The 13,823-nt window shown below is 46.9% G+C and overlaps 2 protein-coding genes across 2 annotated transcripts in view; both read left to right on the forward strand.

Annotated features, from left to right (window-relative positions):
• LOC110472376 (uncharacterized) overlaps positions 1-13,823 on the forward strand; it is a 259,016-nt gene that overhangs the window by 68,945 nt on the left and 176,248 nt on the right.
• On the forward strand, positions 1,900-9,842 carry LOC144248459 (syncytin-1-like). Its single transcript, XM_077790623.1, has 2 exons — positions 1,900-2,658; positions 7,890-9,842. Exon 2 carries the CDS (start codon positions 8,027-8,029, stop codon positions 9,215-9,217), a length of 1,191 nt encoding a protein of 396 aa, XP_077646749.1. The 5' UTR covers positions 1,900-2,658; positions 7,890-8,026; the 3' UTR covers positions 9,218-9,842.

A 13,823-nucleotide genomic window follows, 5' to 3' on the forward strand; every position in this document is an offset into this window, starting at 1 on the left:
GAAATGGTAAAACCAGTCAAAACCCCTTAGGAATTGGAAGGAAAACCAGAGGCAGTGGCAGCTAACACCTCTGAAACCCGTGGCTTTTGCTCCTCTCTTTGACCTGAGAGCTTCCTGGGCAGGGGCGACTCTTCCAATTGCACCAGCGTGGCCATGGCTGGGAAGGGCAGCGAGCAGATGGGTTGAGCTTCTCCTGCCAGCCCCTGAAGTGCCAGCTGTCATTTGTGTGCGCTGAGGATTCCGCTTCAGGCTCGGAGCTGGCGCAGCTGCTCCTGGGCGCTGCTCGCCCGCGGGCGCAGCGGTGCTGCAGCCGCTGTCCCGCACACAGGGAGGGCTCTGGAGCCTCCCAGGGCACCAAGGAGCGGAGCAGGGAACGTGCCGGGATCTGCTGCAGGACCGTGGGGCTGTGGGGGATCCTTCGGTCTCTTGGATGGGGCAGGGAGGGGGCAAATGGAATCAAGGTGAGACAGGGATCAGGCAGCCCCACGCCAGGCAGCGTTTTCTCCTCTGAGAGCTCCTCTGAGCTGAGCGAGCTGGTGAATCCTGCGGAGCAAATGAGACCCGGGAGCGAGGGAAGGGCTGGCTGGGAAGGAGTCAGATAAACCCAGTGGGTATTTCCCTTTCCAAGGGGCTCCTGGGGAGACAGAGGAGACAAGAAGGATTCCCCATCTCATGACATTCCCTTTTTTCCTTCAGTAGCCCTATTGCAGTCACTGCATACAAGAGTTTAGTTGATCCCTTTGATGCCAGGGAGAACCCAGAACTTGAACCTCGCTGGATCCAGCCCTGTCTGCCTATCACCGAGCAGAGGGAAAAGATAAAGAACCTGGGTGGGGGTTGAGCCAAAATGGCATTTTGCCACTTCTGATCTGCTCCCAGCTTTTGCAGCAGGGCACCAACCCCATCGCTGCAAACCACTCCCTTTTGCAAGGCACACGTGGACCTCGCTGGTAGCTCAGGGCTCCTGAAGGGGCTGCTGCAGTTGGCAACTGGAGCTGTTGTTGAACTTTTCACATTGCTAAACCCCCCCTGCCAAATGCCATCAACTGTCTGAGGAAGGACACAAGAATATTACCCTGGAGGGGCCAAAAACTTGGAAAAGGATGAAAGAAATGTTCTGATGATGACAATGACAATGACAAAAAAACACAATTTATTTTTGACAGCAAATGAGTACCCACAGCCCTCCAGCCCTCCCAGACTGGCAGCCGAGTGGGGCCGTTTCCATGGCATGAGGAGCTGGCAGCCTGCAGAGAGAAACCAGAGAGCCACGGTCAGTCACAGAAGGCTCCTGTGCCCCTGTCCCACCACGGCCTGTGCCTGGGCCAGGCTGCTGTGTGCTCAGAGCCCAAACCTCCTGACCCATTCTCCGTTTTTAGAGAAGGGCAGAGTGTTAAGCCACATTCCATCTCCTCTGCTGAAGCACAGCCCAGCAGCCTCCTCAGCAGCTGCAAGGGCGGGATGCCCGTGTGCCTGGTTTCCAGGCTCCCTGGCAGACCAGGGGTTATAGGTTGGGTGTCTCCTGGATTGTTCCCGGAAAGGGCCCATCTCTGCACAGAGACACCGTTTTTCATTTGTAAATTAGGTCTTTCTTTCTCTGCCAACTGTGGTTTCTCCAGCCCCGGCTGCAGCCACTGGTCATTTAAAACTTTAAGAATCTTTTTCTACAAGCACAACTGACTTGATGTATATTTTACAAAATCACGAATTGTGCCATAACATATATTACAATGGGGCTGCAGAGATCCCCCTGCAGCTCCATGGGGAGGCAGAGATCCCCTGCAGATCCATGGGGAGGCAGAGATCCCCTGCAGGTCCCTGGGGATGCAGGGATCCCCTGCAGGTCTATGGGGATGCAGGGATCCCCTGCAGGTCCATGGGGATGCAGAGATCCTGATACAGGGACCTGACCTGTTCAGAACTACTTAAGGGTTAAATGACTAGAAAAGAATTAAGTGAAGAAAACGTTATGTGCTATGTATATGCACCAGTATCCTGTTATTCTAGACATTAGCAAACAGATGTAGAAACTTTGTCCTTGGCTATGTACTTTACTCTGATAAGCTTCCTTTACTCTGATAAGCTTCCTGATAATATGTAAAGAATGCATACTCAGCAGATGGACTGTGGTCAGTTGAATAGGCCATATATCATGAAAGGAGGAAAAGATGGGGCCCAGAGCACAGAAAAACTACCACGCATGCTCGAAATAAAAGTTCAACTAGCGGACAGAGTGATGAAGACTATGGACGACCACCAGAGGACCCCTGACGACCACCGAAGACCACCCAAAAATGCAACTACGCTTGCGCATCCTTATCTCGGAATAATCATGAATATGTAAATAATTGTCAAGACTTGTAATGAATATGTATGTTTTAGTAAGATAAATCACAGCTTTCTTAGCTGCACGATGCACATGTTAGGAGGAGAGATCCCCCATGTGCCCAGCGCTGCAATAAAGAATATCTGCTGCCCGGATTGCTTCCGTCTTTGATTCAATTTGGCGAGCCAGCCAGGAGGACTCTCTGCTCGGCCGCGGGACCCGCTGGGAACAGGACTCCCTAGGGTACCCCCGGGATCTTCCCGGAGGGGCTCCTCGCCTCATTCGGATCACCGCGGGAGCAGACAAGAACTCCGTTCGCCCCGGCGGCACAGGTATCCTTTATTTTTATTTGTTTGGGACCGGTCATTTGGTTAAGCTCCCCGCAGGGGGTAGCGTTTGTTATACGATCGTATTTGGTTTTGGATAAGCTCCCCGCAGGGGGTAGCGTTTGTTATACGATCGTATTTGGTTTTGAATAAGCTCCCCGCGGAGTTTGTGTTTGTTATACGATCGTATTTGGTTTTGGTCTACTACTTTGGTATATTAAGACATACGCTTCTGAGTTAATGGTTTGGGAACTGTTTAACACGTACTGGGTTTGGTTGCTTATTTTTGGAATTATTCTGATTGTTGTTGGAATTTTGTGTTGCTGTAAAAAGTGTCCTGTTTGGTGTATAGTATAATGGGAGGACGACAGAGCGGGGGAATCGTGAAGAAGAGCCCTTTGGGTTGTATTTTAATGCATTGGAAGGAAATAGGTGGGACTCCTGGAGGGACAGTGAATAAGAAAACACTAATTAAATATTGTAACCAGTGGTGGCCTTTATATAAGTTGGAAGATGGTGAGAAGTGGCCGTTCAATGGAACTTTGCAGTATAATACTTTGTTGCAGTTAATGTTGTTTTTAAGGCGGGAAGGAAAGTGGGATGAAGTGGGATATGCGGATATGTTTTTCACTTTGCAGAATCACCCTGAATGGCAGAAGGAATGTGGGATAAACGTAGCACCCCAAGATCCTTTGGTGTTAGCTATGGAAAAGGAACAGAGAAAGAATGGGACTAGGTTAAAACGGTGTTGTTCGGCTTGCAGTATAGGGCAAAGGTGTGTAAAACTTAAAGAAACAGAGGAAAGAATAGAAGATTATAGTTCTCCACCCCAACCCCCTTCTCCCCCGGAAACCCCTCCCCCCCCTAGATCCCGACCTTCTACCTCATCAGATGAATCAGATAAAAGTAATCGCATAGAAAAATCTGGTGAGGCTGTCCCTGGAAAAATGAGCTTTTCTCCCATCACAGCTCGAACTCGGAGTAAAATGGGGCCGATAATTCAAGCCCCGTTAAGGCAAGCGATGGGAGCAACAGGACCCACCAGAATTAAGATTCCCTTTTCTATGAATGACTTAGATGTTTGGCGAGAAGTAGTAAAGGGATACCGGGATGATCCGGAAGGGGTGGCAAAACGATTTGAATTAATAGTTAAAAATCAGGATCCAGATTGGAAAGATATAGATTTGATGTTGGATGCCTTAACTGAAACAGAAAAACAATTAATAATTAAAAGTGCTCGTACACAAGTACAAATTCAAATCACGGCAGGAACCCTTCAGGGTACGGTCGAAACCCACGTCCCTAGAGATGACCCTAATTGGGACCCAAATGACGACCAAGATTACAGGCTACTTAAAAGATACCAAGAATGGATTAAGATTGGTATCGGGACGGCCGTACCGAAGGCAGTAAATTGGTCAAATTTATATGAAATCAAGCAAAACTCGGCAGAAACTCCTACGGAGTTTCTTGACAAATTACGGACTGCTATGAGAAAATATACCACCCTAGATCCCGCTTCTGATACAGGCAGACAACAGCTAGTTTCCTTATTTTTGGGGCAGTCATCAGAAGACATAAGGAGAAAACTCCAAAAGCTGAAAGAACCTGATATTAGGGATTTAGAAAAGCTGCTAGAAGAAGCCTGGAGGATATATAGAAACCGAGAGGAGCAGGGCAAGTATAAAATGGGACAGGTAATTGCGGAAGCCACGGTGGCCGCATTGGAAAAGCAGAAAAGTGGAACTCAAAATAATAAAGAAAGGAGGCAGCGCCCAACCTTACAGTCAAATCAGTGTGCATACTGTAAAGAGATAGGGCACTGGAAGGGGGAATGTCCTAAGCTGGCAAGAAAGCCCCCTTTGATAGCCCAGATGGGCTCAGACCAGTGAAGGGGACCGGGGGAAACCACCCTAGCGGATCCCCTGGTTAAAATTGAGCTAGAGAAAGAGAAGAAAAAAATAGATTTCCTTGTTGATACCGGGGCTTCTTATTCGGTATTGAACCAACAATTAATGCCGAAAGACAAAGATTTTATCACTGTAATTGGAGCTACAGGACAAAGGGAAAAAGCTTATTTCCTTAAACCACTTAATTATCGGCTTGGAAAACAAATTGGAATTCACAGGTTTCTATATTTACCAAATTCCCCAAAGCCCTTGCTAGGGCGAGATTTGCTAGAACAACTTGAGGCGAAAATTGTTTTTCAGAAAGGGAAAATTGAATTTTAAATTCAAGAAGAACAATTAGTGGAAGTTTTGAGTCTAGCCTTAATACAAACTCAAAGCCATTCTGAAATATCTAGAGAGGTTCTGGACCCGGTATATCCAGGGGTTTGGGCTAGTGAAGTTCCGGGGAAAGCCAAAAATGCAAGCCCTGTCGTAATCAAGTTGAAACCAGGAATAAAGCCGGTAAGAATTAAACAATATCCCTTAAGGCTAGAAGACAGGGAAGGAATCAAAAATATTATTAATCGATTTCTGCAATACAATTTGCTAACGGAATGCGAATCAGAATACAACACTCCGATTTTACCCGTTAAAAAGGCAGATGGAAAAAGTTATAAATTAGTACAAGACCTAAGGGCAATTAATAAAATAGTTAAAGACATCCACCCAGTTGTAGCCAACCCATACACACTATTAACTAAATTGAGAGATACCTTACATTGGTTTACTGTACTGGATCTCAAAGATGCCTTCTTCTGTTTGCCGCTGGCCTCAGAAAGTCAGAAGCTATTTGCTTTTGAATGGGAAAATCCGGATTCAGGAAGAAAAACACAATTAACTTGGGCAGTATTACCACAAGGATTTAAAAACAGCCCCACGATTTTTGGAAATCAGTTAGCTAAAGATTTGGAAAATTGGACTCCCCCAGATGGTAAAGGAGTCCTCGTGCAATATGTTGATGATCTTTTAATAGCCACTGAGAACAGGGAAGAGTGTCTCTCATGGACTATAGAACTTCTCAATTTCCTAGGAATGAATGGATACAGAGTATCCCAACAAAAGGCTCAAATAGTGCAACAGCGAGTAACTTATTTAGGATTAGAAATTTCCAGAGGACAAAGAGAATTGGGAACTGAGCGAAAAGAGGCAATTTGTCGCACCCCGGAGCCTCAAACAGCCAAGGAATTGCGGACATTCTTGGGAATGGCAGGTTGGTGCCGCTTATGGATATACAACTATGGTGTAATAGTTAAACCTCTATATGAACTGCTAAAGAAAACCCGACTTAAAATAGAATGGACGGCGGAGGCTCGAGCCGCCTTCAAGAAACTTAAAAAGGAACTGATGAAGGCTCCGGCCCTTGGCTTACCAGATGTCTCTAAACCCTTTTTATTATTCTCACATGAAAGACAGGGGATGGCACTTGGAGTATTAGCCCAAGAACTTGGCCCTTACAAGCGAGCAGTGGCGTACTTCTCCAAGCAGCTGGACAAGGTAAGCAAAGGATGGCCAGGATGCCTACGTGCAGTGGCGGCGGTTGTAATAAACATTCAAGAAGCACGCAAATTCACATTAGGGCAGAAGATAACGGTAATGGTTTCCCATACTGTCTCAGCTGTGTTAGAACAAAAAGGGAACCATTGGCTCTCCCCACAGAGATTTCTGAAATACCAAGCCATCATAGTAGAACAAGATGATATAGAAATAATTGTTACTAACATTATAAATCCAGCTTCTTTTCTCAGCGGTGCCCAAAGAGAACCACTGTCCCACGACTGCATAGAGACCATCGAAGCCACCTATTCGAGCCGTCCAGATCTCCAGGACACCCCTCTGGAAGACGCTGAAGACTCCTGGTACACAGATGGAAGCAGCTTCGTGAAACTGGGACAGCGGAGAGCGGGATATGCGATAACCACTACTCAAAAGGTAATCGAAGCCAACCCTCTTCCTGCAGGAACCTCGGCCCAGAAAGCAGAAATAGTGGCCCTTATAAGGGCACTAGAACTTGCAAAAGAAAAGAAGATAAATATTTGGACTGATTCAAAATATGCTTTCGGGGTGGTGCATGCGCATGGAGCAATTTGGAAAGAACGAGGACTGTTGAACACCCAGAAGAAACAGATCAAACATGCAGAAGAAATATTGAAATTATTGGAAGTGATTCAACTACCGGAAAAAGTAGCTATAATGCATTGCCGAGGACACCAAAAAGGTAACTCTGACCAAGAAATAGGAAATCGATTGGCTGATAGTGAGGCCAAGCGAGTGGCAGAAGAAGTTAAGGTATGTGCTTTGATACCAGACAGTAAACCAATTGATTTAGAACAGTCACCTAGATACTCAAAAGAAGACTTGAAATTGGCTAATGATCTAGGAGGTGAGCCCGGAACAAAGGGCTGGATACAGTTGAAAGAAGGTCACATATTAGTTCCTTCTAATATTTTGTGGCCCTTAATACAAGCAGAACATAGAAAAACCCACTGGGGAGCAGATGCATTATACAAAGAAGTGACCAAAAGAATAGTAGGGCGAAATTTGTATACCACAGTAAAACAGGTAACGCAGCAATGTGAAATATGTCAACGAAATAATCCAGACACAACTAGCAAAATAAAATTGGGGATGATAGGTAAAGGAAACTGCCCTGGGCAACAATGGCAAATTGATTTTTCTGAGCTCCCCAGAAAAGGGGGGTATAGATATCTTTTAGTCCTGACAGACACTTTCACAGGATGGCCAGAAGCATATCCCTGCAGGACTAACAAAGCGCGAGAAGTGACTAAAGCGCTACTGAATGAAATAATTCCTCGTTTCGGAGTTCCATCGACAATATCCTCCGATCGAGGACCACATTTTAATGCTAAAATTGTTCAACAAGTGGGAAAAGCATTAGGAATAGACTGGCAGTTACATACCCCGTACAGACCTCAAGCAAGTGGCCAAGTTGAAAAGATGAATCATATGCTTAAACAACAGATAGCAAAGATTAGTCAGGAGGCAAATTTAACTTGGCCCCAAGCTTTACCATTGGCATTATTGAGAATAAGAGTTAAACCTCGGACAAAGGAAAATTTAAGCCCTTTTGAGATATTATATGGGCGACCCTATCAACTTCAATTTAAGGGTGAAGAATTAGCACAAATTGGGGAAGGATATTTACTGGAATACATGAAAGCATTGCAGAAACAATTATCAGAAATACATAAAAATGTTTTGGATACTAGAGTAAGGGGATTAGATCACCCCCTCCATGCCTTTGAACCTGGTGATTATGTATATGTTAAGAATTTTTCAGGACAACCCTTGGAGGAAAAGTGGAAAGGTCCATATCAAGTGCTGCTGACAACATTCACTGCGGTGAAGATTAAAGAACACCCAGCTTGGATTCACTACTCGAAAATAAAGAAGGCCCCTACGAAACCATGGACTGCTACTCCCGTAGGACCTACCAGATTGCGATTTTCCAGATTATCTTGACCTATGGGGGAGCCTGGGCACGGTGGGATTTGAATCTTCATCTTTCGCTGACGGAAGGTATATCTCGAACTCTGAATAGAACTAATTGTTGGATATGTACACATATGCCTGAATACAGTGGAAAACAGATCTTGTTAATAGGCATCCCCATACCTGGTAATAATCCGTGGACGAGATATTGGGAGAATACCACCTGGGTAAATTATACATATAGAGCTCAGCCATTAAAAATTCATAACCCTCCAATTAAAAAATCTTACTATAAATGTGTGCAGAGGTGTAACCCACCTAAAGGATTAGATAAAGTTGGGAGTTGTAATAACGTCCAATATGTAAGAAATCAAACGGGTTGTAATAAAATAAAATATATCGGGTCCCCCACCTCTATTAATAGTACCCTCTGGCCAGTTCCAGAAGGAAAAGGATGGTATTGGCTGTGCAATGATACTGCATGGAAAGTATTACCTGAAAATTGGGTGGAAACATGCACCCTGGGAGCCGTAGTCCCAAACATAACTATACATAATCGTTTATCCGAAGGTTGGCTTCAAACACATATTCGAAGAATTAGACGGGAAGTAGAAAATCCCCTAATAAAAAGGCAGAATGCATTTCATTCCTTTGCTAGATGGTTTCTCCCTTGGCTAGGGGTAAGTGAATTAGAAAAAGCTATAATAAATATTTCAGCAGTAGTAGAAGACATTGAAAATAAAACAATAGATGCAATTCAAGCACAGCAGATTGAGATAAATAGCCTTGCACAAGTAGTACAGCAAAATAGAATGGCTTTAGATTTATTATTGGCTTCACGAGGGGGAGTTTGTACCATTATAAATACAAGTTGCTGTGTATATGTAGATCAGAATAATCGAATTGCTACAGATTTAAGTGAAATCTGGAAACAGACTAAGATACTCCATGAGGTAACCAAGGATGACACCTCGTGGGGATTTGAAGAATTGTGGAAAGTCCTAACATCCTGGTTACCTAATTTGAATTGGTTAAAACAACTTTTTATTTCCGTAATACTTGTAATATTGTTAATTATCATAGTCTGGATTTTAATTAAGTGTGTCTTACTTTGTAACAAAGAAGCAACTAATGTTGAAAGATATAGATATGGAGGCGTAATATGATTGCAAAAGAATTTGCAATGGTTATAGAAAAGGGGGGACTTGATACAGGGACCTGACCTGTTCAGAACTACTTAAGGGTTAAATGACTAGAAAAGAATTAAGTGAAGAAAACGTTATGTGCTATGTATATGCACCAGTATCCTGTTATTCTAGACATTAGCAAACAGATGTAGAAACTTTGTCCTTGGCTATGTACTTTACTCTGATAAGCTTCCTTTACTCTGATAAGCTTCCTGATAATATGTAAAGAATGCATACTCAGCAGATGGACTGTGGTCAGTTGAATAGGCCATATATCATGAAAGGAGGAAAAGATGGGGCCCAGAGCACAGAAAAACTACCACGCATGCTCGAAATAAAAGTTCAACTAGCGGACAGAGTGATGAAGACTATGGACGACCACCAGAGGACCCCTGACGACCACCGAAGACCACCCAAAAATGCAACTACGCTTGCGCATCCTTATCTCGGAATAATCATGAATATGTAAATAATTGTCAAGACTTGTAATGAATATGTATGTTTTAGTAAGATAAATCACAGCTTTCTTAGCTGCACGATGCACATGTTAGGAGGAGAGATCCCCCATGTGCCCAGCGCTGCAATAAAGAATATCTGCTGCCCGGATTGCTTCCGTCTTTGATTCAATCCCCCTGCAGGTCCATGGGGATGCAGGGATCCCCTGCAGGTCCATGGGGATGCAGAGATCCCCCTGCAGGTCCATGGGGATGCAGAGATCCCCTGCAGCCCCTGGAGGAGCCGGGCCGGAGCTCGGCGATTCCTGAGAGGAGGCTGTGAGCCCGCGGGCAGAGGGGCCCCGCTGGAGCAGCCTGTCCTGGCAGGACTGAGCCCGTGGCACAGTGACCCACGCTGCAGCACTCGGAGGGGGCTGTGCCCAGGGGATGGACTCCGCTCCGAGAAGTTCCTGGAGAAGTCTCGGCCGGGAGAGAGCGCAGGGTGCAGCAGGGAACGACTCCTGTCCCTGAGCAGAGGGAGAAGCCCCGGGGGATGAGCTGAGCATGGCCCCATTCCCTGTCTCCTGCCCTGCCGGGGGAGGAGGTGCAGCTGGGAGCAGGGAGGCGTGGGGAAAGCTGCATTTAAGGCTCTGCACTGACTTCTCCTTCTCCTGCTCCGAGTCTTTGGAGTTTTCTGCCAGAAATCTCTCCCCTGCCCCACCCACCCACAGGGCTTCGGGCAGGTTTCCCTTTTCGGGGGAAATCAAAGCGAAGCTCTGATGCATAACGAGGGGCAGGAGAAGTGAGGCTCCTGGGCTTCCCGCAGAGGCGGAGGCACGGGAGGCGCAGGGCCGGGAAAGCCGTGGCGGGAGGCGCGGAGAAGTTTGTTTGTGTGGGCAGCTCAATCCCGGCTCGGCCCGGGCCCGTGCCGGGGCTGTTCCTCATCTCCGGCTTTCCCCTCACGCAGCCCGGGGGCGCCGAGAGCGCGGGGCGAGGCGGGGCCGTGCGCAGAGCCCGCCCCGAGCTCGCTGCCATTGGCCGCCGGTGCCGTCAGTCGCGGTTGCGGCGCGCTGATTGGTGGGAGCGGGGCGCGGCGCGGCCCCGGCGGCGGGCTGAGGGCGGCCGTGGCCGCGCAGCGCCGCCATTGGCCGAGCGGCTGTGCGGGCCCGGCAGCGGCGGCAGCGGCCGGAGCTCGGAGGCGGCCCCGGCGCAGGTGGGAGCCGCGCTGGGCTCTGCGGGGGCTCGGGGCTGGCTGCGGGCGGAGGGGGCGGCAGGGGGCTCCGGCGGCTCGCCGGTGCCGTGTCCGGCCCGTGCCGGCCCCGGGCTGAGGGCGCTGCGGGAGCGGCTGCCCGCGGTCTCCTTCCCGCCGGGGCCGGGCAGGAGCCGCTGCCGGAGCAGCGCTGGCTCGGCCCGGCTGCTGTGGGTAGGACAGAGGGGCTGCCCCGCGGCCGGGAGCGGGCGGGGAAATTCCCGTCGCCGGAGGTTCGTGTGCCCGGGGAGAGCGAGGAGTCCTGTCAAAGTGACTTTATTGCCGAGCAGGGGCAGAGGCCGTGGGGCATTTGCCGTGCGCTCTCTGCCGTGGCTGTAGCCCGCAGCCTCCTTTTTATCCTCATTTTCCCGGCCGCATCTCCCGCTGCCTTTGCCCACCGGCTGAGTTCCTTGGAAGGTTCCGACTTCCCGATGCGCCTGGAGCCTGTCCTCGTTAATGTGCACCCTCCTTTTGTATAACAGCCGATATTCATGGCTCTGTTAAGTCTTTGTTCTTCTCCTCGAAGTTCGGGAATGTAGCGGGACTTTGAGCAGCTGTCTGGGTCAATTTGTACCATTTATTGGAACTGATGGTTTCTCCCCTTCTCTACAAGTGCCCGGCCCTATCTCCAGGCAGATTGACTCCTTGACTCTGTTTTGTTCTTCCCGGGTCCTCTTTGGTTTTGGGATTATTCTCGGTGCCCTCATTCCCTGTCCTTTTGTAGCCGTTTGTGGATCAGGAGGCCTGGCTGCCACCTGCATGCCCTGGCTCAGCTGCTGGATGAGCTGCACTGCCAAGGTGTGGAGCATGGTAAAAAGATGAGAGTTGCTGCAGCACAGAAGAGGAGAAGCAGCATTCCTTTAACCCCTGGTGTGCTGGGGAGCCAGGAAAGTGTGTCCCATTCCCATCCTTTCCATGTTTGGACCAATACATAAACTGCTCTCCTATTTCCTTTCTTATAATTTTTAGCAGTTTTCTCGTCATCTCTTTGCCAAGAGCAGTTTGAGCCATTTAGTTTTCCACAAACTCCTCCTTTTTCTGTTCACAGATAATCTGATCCCATCTCCTGCTGAAATGTTGTGTTCCTCATTTCAGTGGCTTGGTCGGCAGGAAGGTCAGGAGCTGGAGCTGTCTGGTTGGTTCTTATTCTGAGGACAGCTTGTAATCAAATTATGCCATTCAAATGAAAAATGGGTTCTCTGTCTCCTGATATGAATTTGTGAGAAACGCCAATCACTTGGTTTTTAAAATGTTAGAAGTTTAATACTAGTAAAATGGTTATAGAAGTAGAAATACAATTAGACTACTAAAAATTTAGGGTTAGGACAATTGCAAGACATTAAAAAGCAAAGACTTACAGATGGACAGATGCTCTCTTGGGTGCTTAAGCCACAACAAGAATACCTTGTGAATAAAGGAATCGCCCCTAAAAAAATACACTGTTGCATATTCTTATATCCTTCATCGTTATGCATACATTCTATTTCAAACAAGAAACTCTGTCTGTTGTATGTCAGCTATTTTTTTTTAATCCCCACGGCATCCTCCAGTCTGAGCATGGCCTGAAGAAATTAACTTCTTCTAGTAAGAAAACCATAAATTCCTCTTCTCTGGAGAATTTAGGTGTTCCTTGAGCGAATTTAGGTGTTCTCATTCCTTTACCCCCCCCCCCCCACACACACACACATGCATATTTTCTCTTTTAATTACTAAAGCTTAATTTTATCTACAAATCTACGTTTACCATACTATTAAGATGTTCATACAGCACAAGTTATCATTATAACATAATACATATAGTAACTATCTGCACAGAGCCATATAACATGCATTTTTCACAAAATCATTTTGGTTCCCAGGGGCTGGTCCATGGTGTTGTAGGATTTGTTCTGGTGGCCGTTCATCTTTTCCCCACCTTTGGGCGCTCCCTCAAGCTGGGGCTGCATCAATTGACCATTTTTTTTCTTACTCCTTCATATATACTCGAATTCCAACTGATTTCCCTGAACTTGTTCTAGCAAAACCCCCAGTGCTCTGATACACCCTGTACAGCACAGACAGGGACAGCAGATGTTGGAGTGGGCAGAGGGATGATCCCCCCCTTATTTTAGTGAAGTTTTCCCAACATTCTCCATTTGCTGTTTCCCTTTGCAGCTTCAGCCATTTCTGTTGCAGAGTCAGAGATCCTCAGCATGGGCTCTGCCTTCAGCTGTGCAGATTCCATCTGTGCAAGCAGGCAGAGCTTGGGGTGTGGGGCAGAGGGAATCAGCCAATTCCTGCCCCAGGCAAGAAGAGCCAGGTACATTGTCCCCAGTTTGCCCCAGCAGTGTTAATTTGCATTTCTGAAGCTCCTCCTGGGTGCCTGGAATGCAGCTTCTCTTCCACAGCAGCCTTCAGCAGCCTCAGTTGTGCCCCCCCCACAACCTGCTGCTTTTTTTTTTCCTTCAAATGATCTATTTATTGTTTATGAGTTAAAGGGTCACCTTTAAATCTCATCTAGTTTTGAAAATTTTGAAAAACTCTAATCACTTGGTTTTTAAAATTTTAAAAGTTTAATAATAATAAAATGGTTATAAAAATAATAATACAATTAGAGTTAGGACAATTACAAGACCAAAAGAGCAAAGAATTACGGACGTCCAGATGCTCTCGGACACTAAGTCAAGAAAAGCTTGACTTGTGAACAAAGGAATCACCCTTAAACCAAGACACTTGTTGCATATTCATACATTCTTCATGGTTATGCATACATTCTGTTCTAAACAAGAAACTCTGTTGTATGTCAACTGTTCCCTTTAATCCCCTGGTGTCTTCAAGTCTGAGCAAGGCCTGAAGAAATTAGCTTCTCCTGATCAGAAGCCATAAATTCCTCTCCTTTGGAAGATTTAGGTGTTCTTCGAAG

This window comes from Lonchura striata, unplaced genomic scaffold, assembly GCF_046129695.1.
Source record: "Lonchura striata isolate bLonStr1 unplaced genomic scaffold, bLonStr1.mat Scaffold_132, whole genome shotgun sequence".
NCBI lineage: Eukaryota > Metazoa > Chordata > Aves > Passeriformes > Estrildidae > Lonchura > Lonchura striata.

What these genes read in the sequence shown, in the direction of transcription:
- LOC144248459 (XM_077790623.1), top strand. Translation starts at nt 8,027, where the DNA reads ATGGACTGCTACTCCCGTAGGACCTACCAGATTGCGATTTTCCAGATT.